The sequence below is a fragment of the Adiantum capillus-veneris genome, chromosome 10 (assembly GCF_014529385.1).
Source record: "Adiantum capillus-veneris isolate H3 chromosome 10, ASM1452938v2, whole genome shotgun sequence".
NCBI classification, from domain to species: domain Eukaryota; kingdom Viridiplantae; phylum Streptophyta; class Polypodiopsida; order Polypodiales; family Pteridaceae; genus Adiantum; species Adiantum capillus-veneris.
The window spans coordinates 164,735,853-164,753,886 of NC_140940.1; the positions used below are offsets into that span (position 1 = coordinate 164,735,853).

Genomic DNA, 18,034 nt, shown 5'->3' on the forward strand with positions numbered 1-18,034 from the left:
TGACCTTTCTTGTCCAGTCTCTTAGCTACCCATTCTTACAAGTATTGCATAAACTATAAGTCAATCTCTCAAAGAGAGGGATACAAAACAAGATTAGTTCAAAGAGCAGGATGGCTTTTTGGGTAAAATATAAATGGGTACTCATTAGTAGTGATTACACATTTTGCCATAATCTAGACAAGCAATCCCAACTTTTGAGGTGATTTGATGCACTATTATTTCCACATTCTCTCTATAAGTTACCAATTGGGGACACCCCCCCCCCCCCCCCCCCCCCCCGCGAGTAGGAGGACGAAGGCCTCATGTGACCTAACCCATAGTCCAATGGTGGAAGTGTTGGTCCAACATATCCTTAAAGCTAATTATGCCCTTCGCTCTAATGACCTGATTTGATGGCATTATTGGTTTGATAACCAAATATCCTTGAAGGTGATTATGCCCTTTCTTTCAATTTGCTTTGCCTTCTTCCTCCCTTTCCTTATTAATCCAGCTCTTGGTTTACTTTTCTAGCATAATGGACTTGCATATCCGTATTCCTGAGGAGTCATCCCTTCCATTGCCTCTTTGTTTTGCTATACCCAAAATCTCTTCCTATTTATACGAGTTTTCGCATACGTGTTGCACCTTTTCATTGATGAGACATGCATGCATAAGTTGTCAATCCAATAAGGTATGAGATCATTAACATCCCTCAACTTTAGTTTTTGCTATTTTCAAACGTAGTGATGCCCCCCCCCCCCCCCCCCCCCCCCCCCCTCGGGATAAAGGCGATGCGCCTTTTGCCAGGGCCAGACGTTAGGTGTCCGATCGCTCGGCCATGTGTACATATCCTTATTCTTCATATAGAAAGAATAAAGAGCACCTCACTCACTAGTTTTTAAGAGGTTGCTCCACCCACACCGTCTCGTGCTCTTCCCCTTCCCCGCATGGGCCGCACCACATCGCGCACGCACGCATCCATGCACACTCACAAGTGGAATCAGAGATACGACGACGAACGATGTGCGCACGATCACTTCTCGGCGACAGACACAGGATCACGGAGCTTGCTCATGGCGGCTTGAGCTCGACGGTAGCAAATCTGGCTAGGCGGCATCGTATCGGAGCTCTTCGAGCACCCGAAGGTGATCGAACGGATCTCAACTACCCGTCGTGTGCAGCGACTCTATCGAAGAGGGAGTCCCGGGAGATTTGAAGCTTCTGCAAGAAATTGAGCTTGAGTCTTGTGCACAAGTTAGAGAGCATGTCGGCAAGCTTGCAGGTGAATCGAGCCATTAAGGATTGCCCTATCGAAGGCATTCGAAAGCCAGGGAATCGACTCGGCAACTGAGAAATGCAGACACGGAGTCGAGCAAACTTTCTTTTGCTTGTGTATGTGAACACACACACACACACACTTTGTGAGGCAATCGAGCATAAGTAGTAGCATGTCGGCAGCAGTCGGGCAAGCACATAGCAGAGCCGCAGTGAACCTGAGGCTTGTGTGGAAAGCAAGGCTTGAGAGATCTCAGCCTCGAGAGAGCTTGAAGGGAATCTATGGTGCATAGAGGGTAGCTTGGCATCAAGCTTGCAAAGGAAGATGAGCAGGAGTAAATAAGCCAAGAGCATTGCCTTTGAAGGGCTTGAAGCATCACGAGCAAGGCAGCCACGAATTGGAGACAAGTCGGCATCGAGTACAAACAAGTAGCTAAATCGGGCAACGCTAGGAGAATTCGGGCTTTGAGCGCTGAAAGGCATTAAATTTCTTGCTTGTCTGTGTGTTTGCGCGCGCGTGCGCACGCACACACACACACACACACGGAAGAGCTATGGGCAAAACCGGGTCCAACAAGAATCGGTCGACCAGTCAAACTCTGAGAATTCAACAGTTTTCGATAGTGTGTAGGGAATTGGAATTCAATTTTTTTATTAAAAAAATGAGTTTGATTTAACACACGATAGTGTGTGCAAGGGGCTATTCCCACTAAAGCCCTCGACCACCCCCCTATTTGTCGACCCTGTACCGGCCCCCCCACCTTGACACACTGACCCTTTGGCTGTCACACTCTGACTCACACACAAGCCCGAGAAAGAGCGAGCGAGAGAGAACTCCTCTCAACAAGGAAATGAGAGAGTGCGAGTAAGAGAGAGAGCTAGCAAGATAGAGAGAGAGCGAACAAGTGATAGTGAAAGCGAGCTTTGACGAGTAAGCCCAGACATCACCCGACATCAACCCGTTTTTCGGTGTTCTCCTCGGCATCGGAGACTCCCGTCTGACGGCAAGAGGTGGCCTTGACATCAGTTTTCCACACTCATTTGGCATTCTTCTCGGCATTCCTCCTCTACGGCTTCGAGCATCGGCTATTGGCATGAATTTTCGACATTGATTTAGCGTCTCAACTTTAGCATTCTTCTCGGCATTTTGAATTGGCTCAGCACCGGCTTTGAGCATTAATGGCTCGACACATCGGTTTCGACATCAATCAGGCGGCATTCGGCTAGCGTACTTCCGTCCGACGGCGAAAGACGACATCGACGACGGTTTCTCAACCTCGACACAACAGGAGACTGTTAGAGCGTGAGTGGCATCGGCTCTCCTCTAGCGCCCATTCCAAGGCGGCCCGGCTACTCTCCACGGCGTTTCGACTTTGACACTTTCCCAGTTTCCGGCTTCAATGGCACATACCGACACAAACGGCACCGACGGCCCATTTTCTAGATCGGGTTTTTCCCTCGAGCACACTTGGCTCTTGGCAGGCGTTTTCGATCGACGTGTTTATCGATTGATGAGGTAGTGTTTGTGAGTTTTCCAGTGGTTTTGCTCACAGGTTGCACAGTCTTTGCAATACAGCTTTTGCGGCACATGTAGTACTCATGTACGACTGTGTGGAGCTTTTCAGATAGGTTTTTTTGTATGGTTTGGTGCAGTTTCACGCCATGTATGCATTATGTGGATATAGTTTGAGCTTGGTATAGCTCACATGTAGCAGCTTTGCATGTTTATAGGTGTTTTTGGACAGGTATACGTCCATATCGCCACTTGATCAAGAATGAGCTGTTTAGCTAAGGTTTTGGCAGTGCTATGTATGCCCTTTATGGATTTTTTTACTGAAACACTGAGTGTCTATTTCCATGCATATTTGGTGAGTTTTTTGAGTTTTTGCTCAATTTTCAATGGAAACTCTGCCGGATTTTTTCCAGATTCTCGCCATGGTTTATGTCTATTTGCAGTTTACTCTCTGATGGTTTAGTGGTCGAGTTGACTCCCACTCTAGCAATTAGTTGTAGTTTTTGGCTTGCGGTTTGCGTTGAGTTTTGATTCATTTTGCAAAGAAAATTCTTTATGTTTTTCCACGTCTTCTTGCCATAAAATTTTGTATTGTTATGCAACAATGGTCGATATATTCCCACTTTGACAGTGATCGAGTGTTCACTCTCATTTTAACAAGTTATGTCAGCTTGGACACAGTTTGGTGTTCTTGTACCCACTCTCGCAGGAGTGAGGATTGTGTATGCTTGTGTGGCTACAAATAGACAATCACACATTTGACAGTTTTTTGTAGATTTTTGCATGCATTTTTCTCTTGTGGGATGCGTGTTGAGTTAGTTTGCTCTCTACTTGCATATATGGTTATGCGCTTTACGCTCGGTTGAGCAGTTTGTCTCAGTTTATGCTTGCAGATAGCAAATTGTGGAGTTGTTTTATGCATATGCCAACATCGCTTTTGATGCGATTGGCCACGGTTTTCATGATTGTGTAGTGATCGAGTGATCTCCCACTTTGTTGTCAATTTGGCATTCACTTATGGCAGCAGGCATGTGTGACAGTGAGAGACGACGGTCTCGTTCTTGCGGATACGTACAATGTTGGCACTGTGGTCACACGGGGCACATTAGGCATCGTTGTTTCAGACGTATGAGACATTAGAGGAAGTGTATGCGAGATGCATCTACGACTTTGACACATGTTAGAGAGGCAGTTCTAGTGGCAGTCTATGCCAGTGACGATGATGTCATGCTTGTCTCGAGTGTACCTCTTGCAGAACACAATTTCTCCACAGTGGTTACTTGATAGCGATGCTGTTTTCCATGTCACACCATGTCATGAGTGGTTCAACACATTTTCTAGTGGGAGACTTGGCTGTGTGGTACAAAAGATGCTTGTTTGTCTTTGTCCAATGGCCTATCTTATACGCTACGACATGTGCATTATGTTTCTCAAATGAGATAGAGTTTGATCTCAGTGAGACAGTTAGCAGCTTTTGGCTCTCAGGATAAGGTGGTCACTTCCGTTGCTCCATACATAAGATCTTTAGTGGTTGGCTACAATTGGTGATCGATCCTAAGTACTGGCTGGCCAACACATAGCCACCAAAAGTGAAAGCCAAAATAGGCCAAAATAGCACACTCCATAGAGACGTGACTAGCGGCATTGCCTTCATGTCCTATCATCACCTATTATTGCAAATAGGTAGCAAACATGCAGACACCACAATCCAGCCAGCTTTTCCTTTAGAGCTTCCTCAATTGGCACGCACTGTTTGTGCAACAAGTCTGACCTACTTTGCAAGATTTTAGTATGGCTGCACCATCTCTTCAACACCTTTCTTTGGAACCGTACAACAAGTCCGACCTCCTATGCGATATTTTAGTATGGTTGCACCATCTCTTCAACACCTTTTTACTTCATTAGCGTAGGAGCCAATTTCAAGTCCCTGGCACCTCAGTAACCCACATGGCGATACTTTTTAACGAGAACTATTAAAGCGTAGGAGCCAATTTCAAGTCCCTGGCACCTCAGTAACCCACGTGGCGATACTTTTTAATGAGAACTATTAAAAAAGTGTATAGCAAAATGCACGCAGCAACTTTATAAAGCAAAATTGCACATGGATTTTCACAGCTGGTGACGTAATCAGCAGCAAATACCAAACTTGCGTGCAATCCGGATTCATCAAACTCATGCACAGCAATCAGCAGCAAATAGGAGCCTCATGAACCTTGCATGCAATCTGCTCCAACCAAACTCATCAAATTACTCGTGTGCAATTTTCTCCAGCTGGCCTCATCAAACTCTTTGCAATTTGTTCCAACATCGTGCGAAACTACACGTGAATATGCATGGATGGCGAAGTAATCAGCAACAAATACAAGTCTCAACGAACTTGTGTGCAATCTGCTCTAGCCACAATTAGCAGCAAACTAGTACTGCCAGCCGCCTTTGGCGGCCTCTCTCTCTCCCCCTCTCTCCCTCTTTATCGCGTGCAAAGGGGCTTTTTTAACTTTTGGACTTTAGCCTTCAGGTCGTAGATTGCGACACGTGTAAAGGGCTCCCCCTTCCGCCATATTATGTTAGTAGATACGAGCCTCACCAAACTCATGTGCAATTTGCTCTAGCATCGTGGGGATTGACAACCAGCAATCAGCAAACAAGGTTCACAATCTCTCTCTACCTCTCTCTATCTCTCTTTGTTTTTCATGTTTGGTGAAATAATCATTATATATGTAAAGCGTCTATTTGAATGACCTCTCATCACCTTAGTAACCCACGTGGCGATACTTTTTAACGAGAACTGTTAAAAAAGCATGTAGCAAAATGCATGCAGCAGCTTTATAAAGCAAAATTGCACACGGATTTTCACAGCTGGCGACGTAATCAGCAGCAAATACCAAACTTGTGTGCAATCCGGATTCATCAAACTCATGCGCGGCAATCCGCAACAAATAGGAGCCTCATGAACCTTGCATGCAATCTGCTCCAATCGAACTCATCAAATTACTCGTGCGCAATTTTCTCCAGCCGGTCTCATCAAACTCTTTGCAATCTGCTCCAACATCGTGGGGATTAAAGCGAAACTGCACATGAATATGCATGGATGGCGAAGTAATCAGCAGCAAATACGAGTCTCAACAAACTTGTGTGCAATCTGCTCTAGCCACAATTAGCAGCAAATACGAGCCTCACCAAACTCGTGTGCAATTTGCTCCAGCATCGTGGGGATTGCCAACCAACAATTAGCAACAAGGTTCACAACCTCTCTCTATCTCTCTCTATCTCTCTACGTTTTTCATGTTTGGTGAAATAATCATTATATATGTAAAGCGTCTATTTAGATGACCTCTGATCACCTAGATGATAGATAATATAAGTATGGAGTTGTTTATCTCTCTCTATTGCTTCAATTGTACTGCAAGCTTTTTATCTTGGCCATTTTTAGCGGATGCAAAGCGAGTGCCTCTCTCTAGATGCAATCATGCATCTTGAAAGCATGTGTCTATACACAAGATGTCGAATTGGGCTTAAAAATTCACTCTAATATTGTTAGTCAAGGGCTATCGCAAAAAATTGTCATGCTTGGCAATGACTTGGTCAATATGTATGACAAATGTGGTGCACTTGAGAAAGCACAAATCATGCATGTGGAGCTTCTTGTCTCGAATGCCATCTCTTGGAGTGCATTGATTGTGGGATATGCGCATTAGGAGCAAGGCCAAAAAGCTCTTGACTATTTTTTTAGCGGATGCAAAGCGAGGGCCTCTCTCCAGATGCAATCACATACGTGTGCATCTTGAAGGCATGTGTCTATACACAAGATGCCGATATGGGCTCAAAAATTCACTATGATATTGTTGGTCAGGGGCTGCTGCAGCAAAAAATGTCGTGCTTGGCAATGCCTTGGTCGATATGTATGCCAAATGTGGTGCGGGATGTCGTCTTTTGGAACACACTAATTGCAGGATATACCCGACGAGGGCCAGGCCAGGAAGCTCTGGGCTGTTTTCACCAGGTGCTCGAGGAGCTTAGTGTTCAAAATGACGTCAACTGATTGCGGGATACACACAACAGGAGTAGAGACAGAAAGCTCTAGGCTATTTTCAACAGATGCAAAGTGAGGGCCTCTATCGAGATATAATCACCTACGCGTGCATCTTGAAGGCATGTGGCTCTAGGCAAGATGCTGATATGAGCTTAAAAATTCACTTTGATATTGTTAGTCAAGGGTTGTTGCAAAAAATTGGTCGTGATTGGCAATGCCTTCGTCGATATGTATGCCAAATGTGGTGCACTTGAGAAAGCACAAAATGTTGTGCTTGAGGAGTTTCCTATCCTGAATGCCATCTCTTGGAGTGCATTGATTGCGGGATAGGCGCAACAGGCGCAGGGCCAAAAAGCTCTTGACTATTTTCAACGGATGCAAAGTGAGGGCCTCTGTCCAAATGCAATCACCTACGCATGCATATTGAAGGCATGGCTCTATGCAAGATGATGATATGAGCTTAAAAATTCACTCTGATATTGTTAGTCAAGGGCTGTTGCAAAAAAATTTTGTGCTTGGCAATGCCTTGGTTGATATGTGTCAAATGTGGTGCACTTCAAAAAGCACAAAACGTGCCTGAGGAGCTTCCTATCCCGAATGCCTTCTCTTGGAGTGTATTGATTGCAAGATACGCGCAACATGAGCAAGGCCAGAAAGCTCTCAATTGTTTTTAGCGGATGCAAAGTGAAGCCCTCTCTCCATATGCAATGAAATTGCGTGCATCTTGAAGGCATGTGTCCATACGCAAGATGTTGATATGGGCGTAAAAATTCACTATGATGTTGTTAGTCAGGGGCTGCTGCAAAAAAATAACATGCTTGGCAATGCCTTGGTCGATATGTATGCCAAATGTGGTGCTCCTATGCAGGATGTCATCTTTTGGAACGCACTTATTGCAAGATATGCCCAACACACGATCGGCGGGCTAGAAAGCTATGGGCTGTTTTCAGCAGGTGTGAAGCAAGGGCCTTTCTCCAGACGCTATCACCTATGTGTGTAGCTTGCGAGCATGTGGCTCTAGGCAAGATGCCCTTGAAAAGAGATGGCATGCTTGGCACTGCATTAGGCCCCTGTCACACTGGGGCACCCAAAGTGTGGACAAGCAGATGTGGCGCCGCCTCATTCGTCCGCCAAAAAGTGGATTTGGGCTCAAAAACTTTGTCAGATGGCCGGCCTCACTAACCCGACCAACTTTTCAAAGTGGTGGCCATCCCTCAAAAAGTAGGGCGCTAACGCACGTCGCAAGTCTTGAACTCTGATTGTCTGCGCAAGAGTCGAACTGTCAAACACCTGGCCTACGGGCGTTGGCTGAGGTAAAGAACCAACTTATAAAATATAAATGAGTGTGACACCAATTGGGTGGCCACCTCCAAAATTTCAGGCTGGCCAGGCGGCCTAGTGTGACAGGGGCCTTAGTCGATAAGTATGTCAAATGTGGGACACTTGAGCAAGCACAAAATCTGCTTGAGGAGCTTACTGTTTGGAACAACTAACGAAGCACTTTAGTTTGGGTTCCAGTTGACGAGGTGGGAACCTGGTCTAAAGAGGAGGAGGGCTGCAAATTTTTTTCTCAGCTTCTCGACTTCTCAAAATTCTCTCTCTAGCCCCCGTCTGCGTAGGGCTGCTGCACAGCAGTCCTCACTGCAACAAAACTGGCAAAAGGACGAGACAAAGACCGTCTTCTCTCTCTTCCGCTATGAGCTGCTAGCCTGCTAGCCTGCTGCTCCTCTTTTCCCTGAATCCCTTTGCTCGCTTGTGCAAGTCTCTCTCTCTCTCTCTCTCTCTCTCTCGGAGATACGTGAGCTCCCACACACATGCTTACTCCCATTCCTACTAATGCCACAGGTAGCTCTCTGCTATGTAAGGTCCCCTGTTCACCCCTCTCTCTCTCTGCCTCTCCTGTTGTTTGGTTAGGGTTTTTCCGGAGCTTCCCTTCCATGCTCTCATGGCGGTGTCCAAGATGAAGGATGCAAAGTGTGTGGACACTTGCAAGTATGTGCGGTATACGCAGGAGCAGGTGCAAGCCCTGGAACGCCTTTACTCAGAGTGCCCTAATCCCAGCTCCTTTCGTCGTCTGCAGCTCCTGCGCGAGTGCCCCATTCTTTCTAAAATCGAGCCGAAACAGATCAAAGTCTGGTTCCAAAACAGAAGGTAAACGCCCCCCCCCTCCTCCCCCCCTCTCTCTCTCTCTCTCGGGATAGTTTCCTACGACGTTAAAACTCCTTCTTCTCTCTCTCTCTTCCCCGCGCTCCATGTGTGCAGTTTGCCTTGCAATTCTCCTTGTGTGCTGGATCACGCTTCCTACCAATTTTGCTCTATCTTGGGTCCATCCGCGTCACATCCAGGTGGCCCGCGATTGCTAGCTAGAGAGAGCTGCTCCGCTCCCATTGAGATCGAGCGCGCGCGCGCGCGAGAGAGAGAGAGAGAGAGAGAGAGAGAGAGAGAGAGAGAGAGAGAGAGAGAGAGAGAGAGATTCGTTCCAACGCTGGGCATGATAGAGATATCGCGTGTGGGATGTCCGGAGTGAGACGAAGCAGGAACGCATGGAGAAGTGCAGCTGCATGAACTGGAGATTGTTGGCGTCCTCTTCGGACGGGATTGTTTACAAGGTGTTACAGCCCTTGAATGAAAAGCATGCACAGATATCTCATTAGGAATCATTTAGTTTGAACAGATCCTTGAGGGAATGACGTAAAACGTTTTAACGCCGAGATGCTGAAGTGTTCTCCTCTACTGGGTTAGAAGTTGCTGCAGTAAGCAGGCAATGTAGTGTATGTAACCCTTCCCATTGTTAAGGGCTTGAAATAGCTGCTGTGCAAATTCATTCTTTTGAATTAGCATTGGTGTGGCTCACAGGAATCTCTGTCCAGCCACTGGTGTGAGCTGTAATTTGGGGGGCTTTACTTGTCTGCGCATTGGGAGTTTGTGAAAGGTGACATGCGATGAATTGCACCAAGTATTCTACTTGATGTCAGAATTCACATCATCAGCTTACCTGCATTGCCCGCTGAATTGACTCCTGCTTTCCAAAATCCTCATATGGTAGTATCATTTGTGAGTTTGCTGGTCTTCCTTCTTGCTTGCAGCTTATTGATCAATGGTCACAGAACAAGCTATTGTTGATTCATGGTTACCTTTTAAGGACCACGCTTAAGCTGTAATGATATTCAACACATAGCTCCTTAGTTTGTTATAGTGGGCCAGTGTCAGCGGAAGAGGCTTAACTTTCCTCTCTTAAGAAAAGCGATGATTTGCAGGCTCTGTCTAAAGTTGATTATTTGGGGTCAGGGTTTAGTAATATAAAATACTTGTTTTCAATGTATAAAGGTGCCGTGACAAGCAGAGGAAGGAAGCGTCCCGCCTAGCACATCTCAATGAGAAGTTGTCAGCAATGAATCGGGTTCTTGTAGAAGAGAATGATAATCTGTCCAAACAAACTATTCAGCTGGTTCTTCAAAATCAGCAGATAAAGAAGCAGCTTAAGCAGTCACAGTGTGAGGAGTTACCCACTAAGATGGAGCAGGTATTATTGTGCTGCTCAAGTGTAGTGCGCTACAAGCAAAGGCGTTTTTAAACCTAAGAGGAAACATATTTGGCAGTACTGAGTTTTATTTTGTTGAATACTAGAGTGGTGTATCTTCCACAGAAAACAGCTCTGATTCTGTGGTGACCAACATCATGAATCATCAAACCTTGCAACTCCCTCATGATGCAGGTCCTCTGCGGTGAGCCAATTATTACGAACTGTAGTTGAGATCCACATTCGTTTATTCTCCATGCAACTTCTCATTAATAAACTGATGATTGCAGCCTAACGGCCATTGCAGAGGATACTTTAACTGAATTCCTGGCAAAGGCCACCGGGACTGCGGTGGAATGGATTCAGATGCCTGGAATGAAGGTGTCGTGGAATGTTTTTTTGAAGCTCCGTTTTTGTGCTCTTCATCTGCATCTGAATGCCAACTGACATATCTCATTTATGGCAGCCTGGTCCCGAGTCTATTGGCATTGTTGCCGTCTCAGATGGCTGCAATGGCATAGCAGCAAGAGCTTGTGGTCTTGTTGGGCTTGACCCTGCCAAGGTATTTGCAAGCTGTCGTATGTATTTAATTGGATGGTATTTTTTCTTTCAAGGCAGTTCATCATTGTCATTTTTTTGATTATGAAGAGTGCCTACTCACCTTGTAGATTGTCGAGCTTTTGAAAAACCGCCCCGCATGGTTGTCGGATTGTCGACGCATGGATGTGGTAGGAACTTATACCACCTCGTCTGGGGGCTTGGTAGAATTGTTGTACATGCAGGTGTGATATGGTAGTTGATTTGCAGTTATTATAATCGTCAATCTCATGGCAGACAGATTTTATTCTTTTTTTTTTTGGCTTACTAAATACTGCAGTATGTCTACTTCTTACAGTTTTATGCTCCAACCACACTTGCACTGCCAAGGGATTTCTATACCCTGAGGTACACAACAGTCCTGGATGATCGTAACGTGGTGGTACGTATGCAATAGTCTGGTTTGGTCTGTTTTAAGGGTCTCAATACTTATGGTGTTTTAATGAGAAAGCTGATTGAAACTTCAGGTATGTAAAGCTGGAAGGATATCATTTTGATTGCTATGTGCTCTCTAAGCTATGTATCACTAAAAGATGAAGCTAGCAAGTGCATAATTTAAGAATGCTTTTCTGCCTTGATGATGTTGACTAAGTAATCTCTGATGTGATGCCAGGCATGCTGCCTCAACCCTAGTTTATAGCATGTCAACTTTCTATGTAGGATTGGAGTTGTTTAGTAAGATACAAGCTAGAAACTGATGTGTCTGGATGAGAGATTATCATGTAGATACTCAGGAGAGACCTTGGTTACCTTTCTGTTTAGAGCAGTCTGCAATCTTTATCTCATACATAGTTGGAACCTTGCTCTCAGGTGTGTGAACGCTCTCTTCCCTCGTCACATGGTGAACCTGTGTTACCACCGTCTGACCAGTTTATCAGAGCAAAGATGTGCTCAAGTGGGTTCTTAATAAGGCCTTATGGAAGTGTTGGGTCCATTGTGTATCTTGTGGACCACATTGATTTACAGGTGAATTTTGTTTTGGCAGCCCCTGCCTCTTCCGTGCTATCTCATGTGCATGTGTAAGGCTACAAGAAGATTTTGTTGTTATAAATTGATTTCCGCCTTTCGGGTGCAGCCTGAAACTGTGCCAGAGGTTTTACGCCCACTGTATGAATCATCTTCAGTACTTGCGCAGAAAGTGACGATGGGGGTGAGCTCACTTTTTTGTGGCCTTTTCTCACTGGTTATTAACAGATTCTGATTTTGACCCTCCTTTTAAATTGTATCAGGCAATGCGGTATCTTCGAACTGTTGCACAAGATGCAGATATTGATAGCGGCCCTATACGGGGCCTTCAGCCTGCTGTAATCAGAACATTAATCCAGCGCATGGCCAGGTATGGTGACTGGAGTTTTTGTGAATACTCGCCCAAGTGCAATTGGTTTTGAATGACCTTGTTGTAGGGGATTCAATGAGGCTGTGAATTGTCTTACGGATGATGGTTGGTCGTCAATGGCAAGTGATGGGATGGATGACGTTACAATCGCTGTTAATTCCTACCCAAATTTGCGCCTATCTCAAGGGCAATTTTTGCTTTGTGATGGGCTCTCCTCAGTTAGTGATGGAGTCCTTTGTGCAAAGACCTCCATGCTGCTGCAGGTTAGTAATTCTCAACCGCTTGTGTGAGTATACTCATTGCTGCTTGAATGGTTGTTCTGGGCTGATGATGTTGTAAATGCACGTGCGCTAAATCTGAGGAGATCAAGAAGACTTTAGTGACATTGGGGGAGCTGGTAGCTAAGCATTAGCTCAATTGGTTTGCGGCTTCAATGCAAGATGTGTGGTTGCATGGCCAATCCTGCAAAATGCAGAATGTGCATGAAATGCATAATGCAACTGCAGGATTAGTGCTCAAAAGACCGATGTGAAGTGCCAGGCAAAAGGAATAATCTAGGATTGTGAGAGACGTGCTGACAGGGAAGTCTCTTGCTTTGCAGAATGTGCCGCCGGCTCTCTTAATACGGTTCCTTCGAGAACACAGGTCGGAATGGGCGGAACTGGAGATATGCACGGACATTACTGCGGCTTTGAGCCATGGAGCTCTGGTGTCTCGAAGGGGGAGTTCATGCTATGGTTCCGCTCCCTTGTTACTTGCTCACTCATCTGAACAGCAGGAGGTAATTTTGTTCGCCTCTTTTCAATACTTCTTGCATTCCTGTGCCATATGGTTTAGCTCCACATTCTCAGCTTTGATGTGCAGCTCTTGGAGCTCTTGCAGTTGGAGAGCCCTGGTCTATTTCAAGATGGAGGCTTCTATTCAAAGGACCACTTTCTATTACAAGTTAGTGTTGCCATGTTTGTATATGGGGCATGTTTGTATAGAGGGTTTGGGCAAATAGATCCAGTGAATCAGTAGAGCTTCCTGTTTTCAACTGTGTAATATGTTTGTTTGCTTCATACAGCTTTGTACTGGACTTGATGAGGCAGCTGTTGGTGCATCTGCGCAATTGGTCTTTGCACCTGTTAGTGTCTCAGTGTCTGAGGATATGCCGCTTGTATCATCGGGTTTTCGTGTTGTGCCTTTGGACAGCAGTTTGGTGGTAAGCACTGGCCTTTATCTCGTGGGAGCATGTCATAGTGGTGCATTGCCAATAATAGTCTGTCTTATCGTAATGTGTGTTCTTGGATTGTAGGATGAACATGATATGGCTAGAACATTGGACCTGGCATCTGCGCTGGAAGGTGGAGGACGGGGGCTTCTACCTTCTACTAATAAAGCCTCCATCTGTCCCTTGCGATCTGTTTTAACCATTGCATTTCAGTTCCCTTGTGAGATTCATGGCTTTGAAAGTGTTGCAAGCATGGCACGAAAGTACGTTCGCACAGTGGTTGCATCAGTACTACGGGTAGCTATGGCATTGGCGTCTAATCTTGGTCCTTCAGCTGAACTGAAGCTTACTCCTGGGACACCGGAACTGCTTGTCCTTGTGCGACGGATATTGCAAAGCTATGAGTAGGTTTCCTTTCTTTGCTCTTGTAGTTTAGAGTTTAGAGACAGATTTAGCTTTTTCATCCTATTTATGTAGTTGATTCTGGAATGTAAACTTCTTTGCTTCTGCCTGCTATGCACAGATCACATTTTGGAGTTGAGCTTCTCAAAGGGCATTCGGGGAGTATCGATACATTGTTCAAACTACTGTGGCATCACCCTGATGCAATTTTTTGCTGTGTTGTGAAGGTATGACAATGCTGCTCGTGTCTTTTTCTGCTCGAAACCGATTGCACGCGACTGATACAGGTTGCTGAATGTCAGGCTTCACCAGATATAATATTCGCAAACCAGTCAGGCTTGGACATGCTGGATACATCATCTGGTGCTTTGCAGAGCTTGGACTGGCAGTCGACTCTTGATGAAAATGGGAAGGAATCCTTATGCACTGATTTTGCTGAAGTGATTCAGAGGGTAAGCACCTAATGACCATGTGACATTGGGCCTATATTTGGTATGCTGTGGATAAGGAATATTCTTGAAAGAGGAATTCTTGCTTCACCTTCTGTATTTTGTTTTGTTTGTGGGTGCAGGGATTTGCATATTTGCCCAGAGGCGTCAGAGTTTCCAGCACTGGAAGAGTAGCAACGTATGAGCGGGCAGTTGCATGGAAGGTTGATAGTGACATGCTCGAGTGCATTGCCTACATGTTTGTGAAGTGGTCATTTTAGGTTTGTTACTAGTATTGCCCCTACCCCCAAGGGATTGGCCAATGAATGCCTCTTCCCAACAAAGCACATTTTAGTTTTTTACAGGCTGCTAGGTAGGGCCTTTTGAAACAAACACTCCCTCTTTTTGTTCCGTTTCTCAGACTTATGGACCAAGAAACCTGGTGTGCTTAACCAAAGGTTTAGTAGCTTGTATTCGTTTTTCAGCCCCCTTCTCTAGCTTGTATTTGTCTTTTCAGCTTCAGTTGCCTCAGTTGGTTTCAACTGGGCGGTCAAAACAAAGGGACCCTAGCATCTATCAACTTGAAAAATTCACATTTAAAAGTTTGAAGGTGAATTGTTTGTATTCTGAAGTTTGTAGGTTTTCATGGCCAACTTTCAATTTTTGAGGTTGCTTGTAGGTGCAATGACATAAAACCTTTCTAGCATTGAGACGTAGTCTCTTCTCTTGCCATTTCAGGATAGGAATACCTGGGAAAGAGTGTCAGCTTACCATTGTACTACTTTGAAATTGAAAATGCCAGTTTAGAGCAAGAGGTAAGGGAAAAACCTTGCCTAGGTTTTGAGGAAAAGTGTGAAAGTATTTAAAACAGTAGCTCAGTAGACCTGTGTGTCGAAAGAGATTGATGTAAGTTTTAGAAAATGAGTATCTGGAGCATCTGCATGGGTGGGGCCTTCATAGGCCCCAGCACTTTGTCCTGAAATCCAGTGTCCTTGTCGATAGCTTTTTATCAACTTTTATCAACCATATGGTTCCTTTCAACTTCCAAACAAAGCGGGGAGGCCACAAAGCAAGTGAGAATGGTGTTCTTAAGGGTAAAGTAATACAGGATCTTTGGTAAGCCGCTATAATTTGGTTGGGGGGTTTCAATGAGTTTTTCAAAGACCTAAACAATCTAAAAATGACCATGAGATAACATTTTGATTATCTCAGAAGCTTCATTTTAAAAATGGGAATGGACATGAAGATGTCAAAAGCATTGGAAATATGTATTATGCAGTGGGAATCTCTGAAGGATCTTGTCATTAGTGGTTGATCAAAACAGGTTTAAAATGATCCTGGAAAAGGCCTGTAATTAATGAAGGTCTTTTGAGGGAGGGAAGACCTCATGTAATCCAACCCTCCACCATTTGAATGTTGATTTCTACTTGTTTTGAAGGTTTTCATCAATCGAATTAATTAGTTAGTGCAACCAGTGCCATTAATCTATCTCACGGCATCTTAAAGCTGTCTCTGCTTCACTAAGATGACCATATTTCAAAAATAGACTAGAAATAACTTGTAGTTATGTATGCTTTTATCTTGTGGAAAAATTACCTTTTGAATATCCCATTTATTACTTGCATGTACTATCAGAGCTATTCGACAAAAAAATGAGCTGGAAGAAATTATTTTCACAATTGCATTTTCAAATTGCTCACATTCTTGGCAAACACCTGCAAGTAGTGGTTTGGGTTTAATGTTGTACCTATTGCGATATATGATTATATTGGTGCTATGTTGTCATTGTCCAACGAGAAAACACAAGATGCCTTTACTTTAAAAGATAAGAGTTATTCTCTATTGAAATAAACCATGTTGCACAAGCTCTATTCAAGAAATTTATGCAAGAATCACATGCTCCTCCCTATGAACGACATCATGGGATTTAGTAACCACTCATGCTACACAATGAGTGGATGTGCAAAAAACTAAAATATTATCTTTTGAATATCCCATCTATTACTTGCATGTACAATCAGAGCATCAAGTATTTCATGCCTCAACAAAGCTATTCAACAAAAAAATGAGCTGGAAGAAATAAATTCACAATTGCATTTTCAAACTGCCCACATTCTTGGCAAACACATTCAAGAAGTGGATGCACTTTGTTGTAAACCCAAGGTTATGTTGTACCTACTGTGATATGATTATATTGATGCTACGTAGTCATTGTCCAATGAGAGAACACAAGAGCACTTCTCTATTGCAATATACCATCTTGTTGCACAAGCTCTATTCAAGAAATTAATGCAAGAATCACATGCTCCTCCCTACGAACGGATCATGGGATTGTGGTCACCACTCATGCTATAGACGTTTTGTTGGCCATCAATGAAAGAGGAGATTCATGAATATGTTACACAATGGATGATGTGCAAAAGACGGAGGCTCCATGGAAGAGTATAGCCATGGATTTTATCTTTGGTCTACTTAGGTGTCTTCATTGAAACAATGGTATTTGGGTAAAATAGTAGACATATTTAACAAACATGCACATTCTATACGTAAAGTAGATTATCACATGGCTACCCTTTTCATCCCTCACATATTTTAGTATCATGGCTCGCCAAAATCAGTTACCTCAAGTCCTATTTGAAAATTTAGGAACAAAGTTAAAAATTTTAACTTTTTCTCTACCTCACCCACAAACAAATGGGTAGATTGAAAAATCTCAATGTTTTTGATTTAGTTAAGAAATATGTCAATGAAATAGATTAAAGAATTCAATGCAAAAGTACTTACCATTGGAAGAATATGCAGTAATAAGACCTACATATGACAAGTCCTATTTGAAAATTTAGCTACAAGTTAAAAATTTTACTTTACCTATTACCCACAAACAAATGGGTAGAGTGAAATAGATTAAAGAAATCAATGGAAAAGTATCTACCATTGGTAGAATATGTATATAATAACACCATGCATACTTCTATATGAAAGTCCCCATTTGAGATTGTTGAAGGAAGATCTAAGGTTATTCCTATCTTGAGAACAAATAACAAGATCTTCACTCTTGATGAGTATGTGCATGACTTGTAGAGTGCATTTCAAAAGTTTAAAGATGCTATAAGTTATTCTCAACATAAATAAAAACTAGTTGTAGATAAGCATCGTTGTGCTCTCACATTCAATGATGATGATTGGATTTTGTCAAGTTTCCAAAGGCTTGATTGTAACACAAAACATGTAAGAATTGGCAAGATGAAAAAACAAGACTTAAAAACTCTATATAAAGCTAGCTCGCCATTATTGCGAACCATTCCAAATTCTGGAAAAGATTAATGATATGGCATACAAGCTTAAGCTTCCATCCCATTTGTAGATACATAACCCTTTTTATGTTGCCATATAAAGGGACTCCTCTTATAGAGCCAATTTATTGAAGTGGACGAGGTAGATGAAACAATTGAACCACAAGTCATTCTTCATATCCTCCTTTGTAGCGTTATAGTTTGCATAAGTACTTAGTCGACAATTATTCTCTCGATGGTGAAAAATAGGTGAGGAAACCTCAACTTAAAGAACCTCTCTCCTAATTGAAAACTTTAACCATACACACAAGTTGGGTAATGCATATGACATTGATGCATAGATATCTTTAATGAAATCAAATTTTTGTCTCTTCATTTGTTCCTTGCCTTTGTTATTTGCAATGATATTTTTTCACATTCGTGGCAAGTCTTGCTTCTCTAGCACCAA

General features: G+C 43.6%; 1 protein-coding gene across 3 annotated transcripts; it reads left to right on the plus strand.

Annotated features, from left to right (window-relative positions):
* The first annotated feature begins 8,411 nt into the window (after positions 1–8,411).
* LOC147450003 (homeobox-leucine zipper protein HOX32-like) lies at positions 8,412–14,908 on the plus strand. 3 transcript variants are annotated; one of them, XM_086522349.1, is made up of 18 exons: positions 8,412–8,948; positions 10,125–10,320; positions 10,425–10,522; positions 10,608–10,698; positions 10,784–10,879; positions 10,986–11,099; positions 11,213–11,296; positions 11,725–11,880; positions 11,990–12,064; positions 12,144–12,250; positions 12,318–12,513; positions 12,852–13,031; positions 13,133–13,195; positions 13,317–13,454; positions 13,548–13,867; positions 13,987–14,092; positions 14,168–14,317; positions 14,437–14,908. In XM_086522349.1, the coding sequence occupies exons 1-18, from the start codon at positions 8,743–8,745 to the stop codon at positions 14,572–14,574; spliced, it is 2,514 nt and encodes an 837-aa protein (XP_086378475.1). In that variant the 5' UTR covers positions 8,412–8,742; the 3' UTR covers positions 14,575–14,908. The 3 variants fall into 3 exon arrangements, with proteins under 3 accessions (XP_086378475.1, XP_086378474.1, XP_086378476.1); XM_086522348.1 differs by having other exon boundaries at positions 8,414–8,948; positions 13,115–13,195; XM_086522350.1 differs by lacking the exon at positions 8,412–8,948 and having other exon boundaries at positions 10,181–10,320; positions 10,625–10,698; positions 13,115–13,195.
* The last annotated feature ends 3,126 nt before the right edge of the window (positions 14,909–18,034 follow it).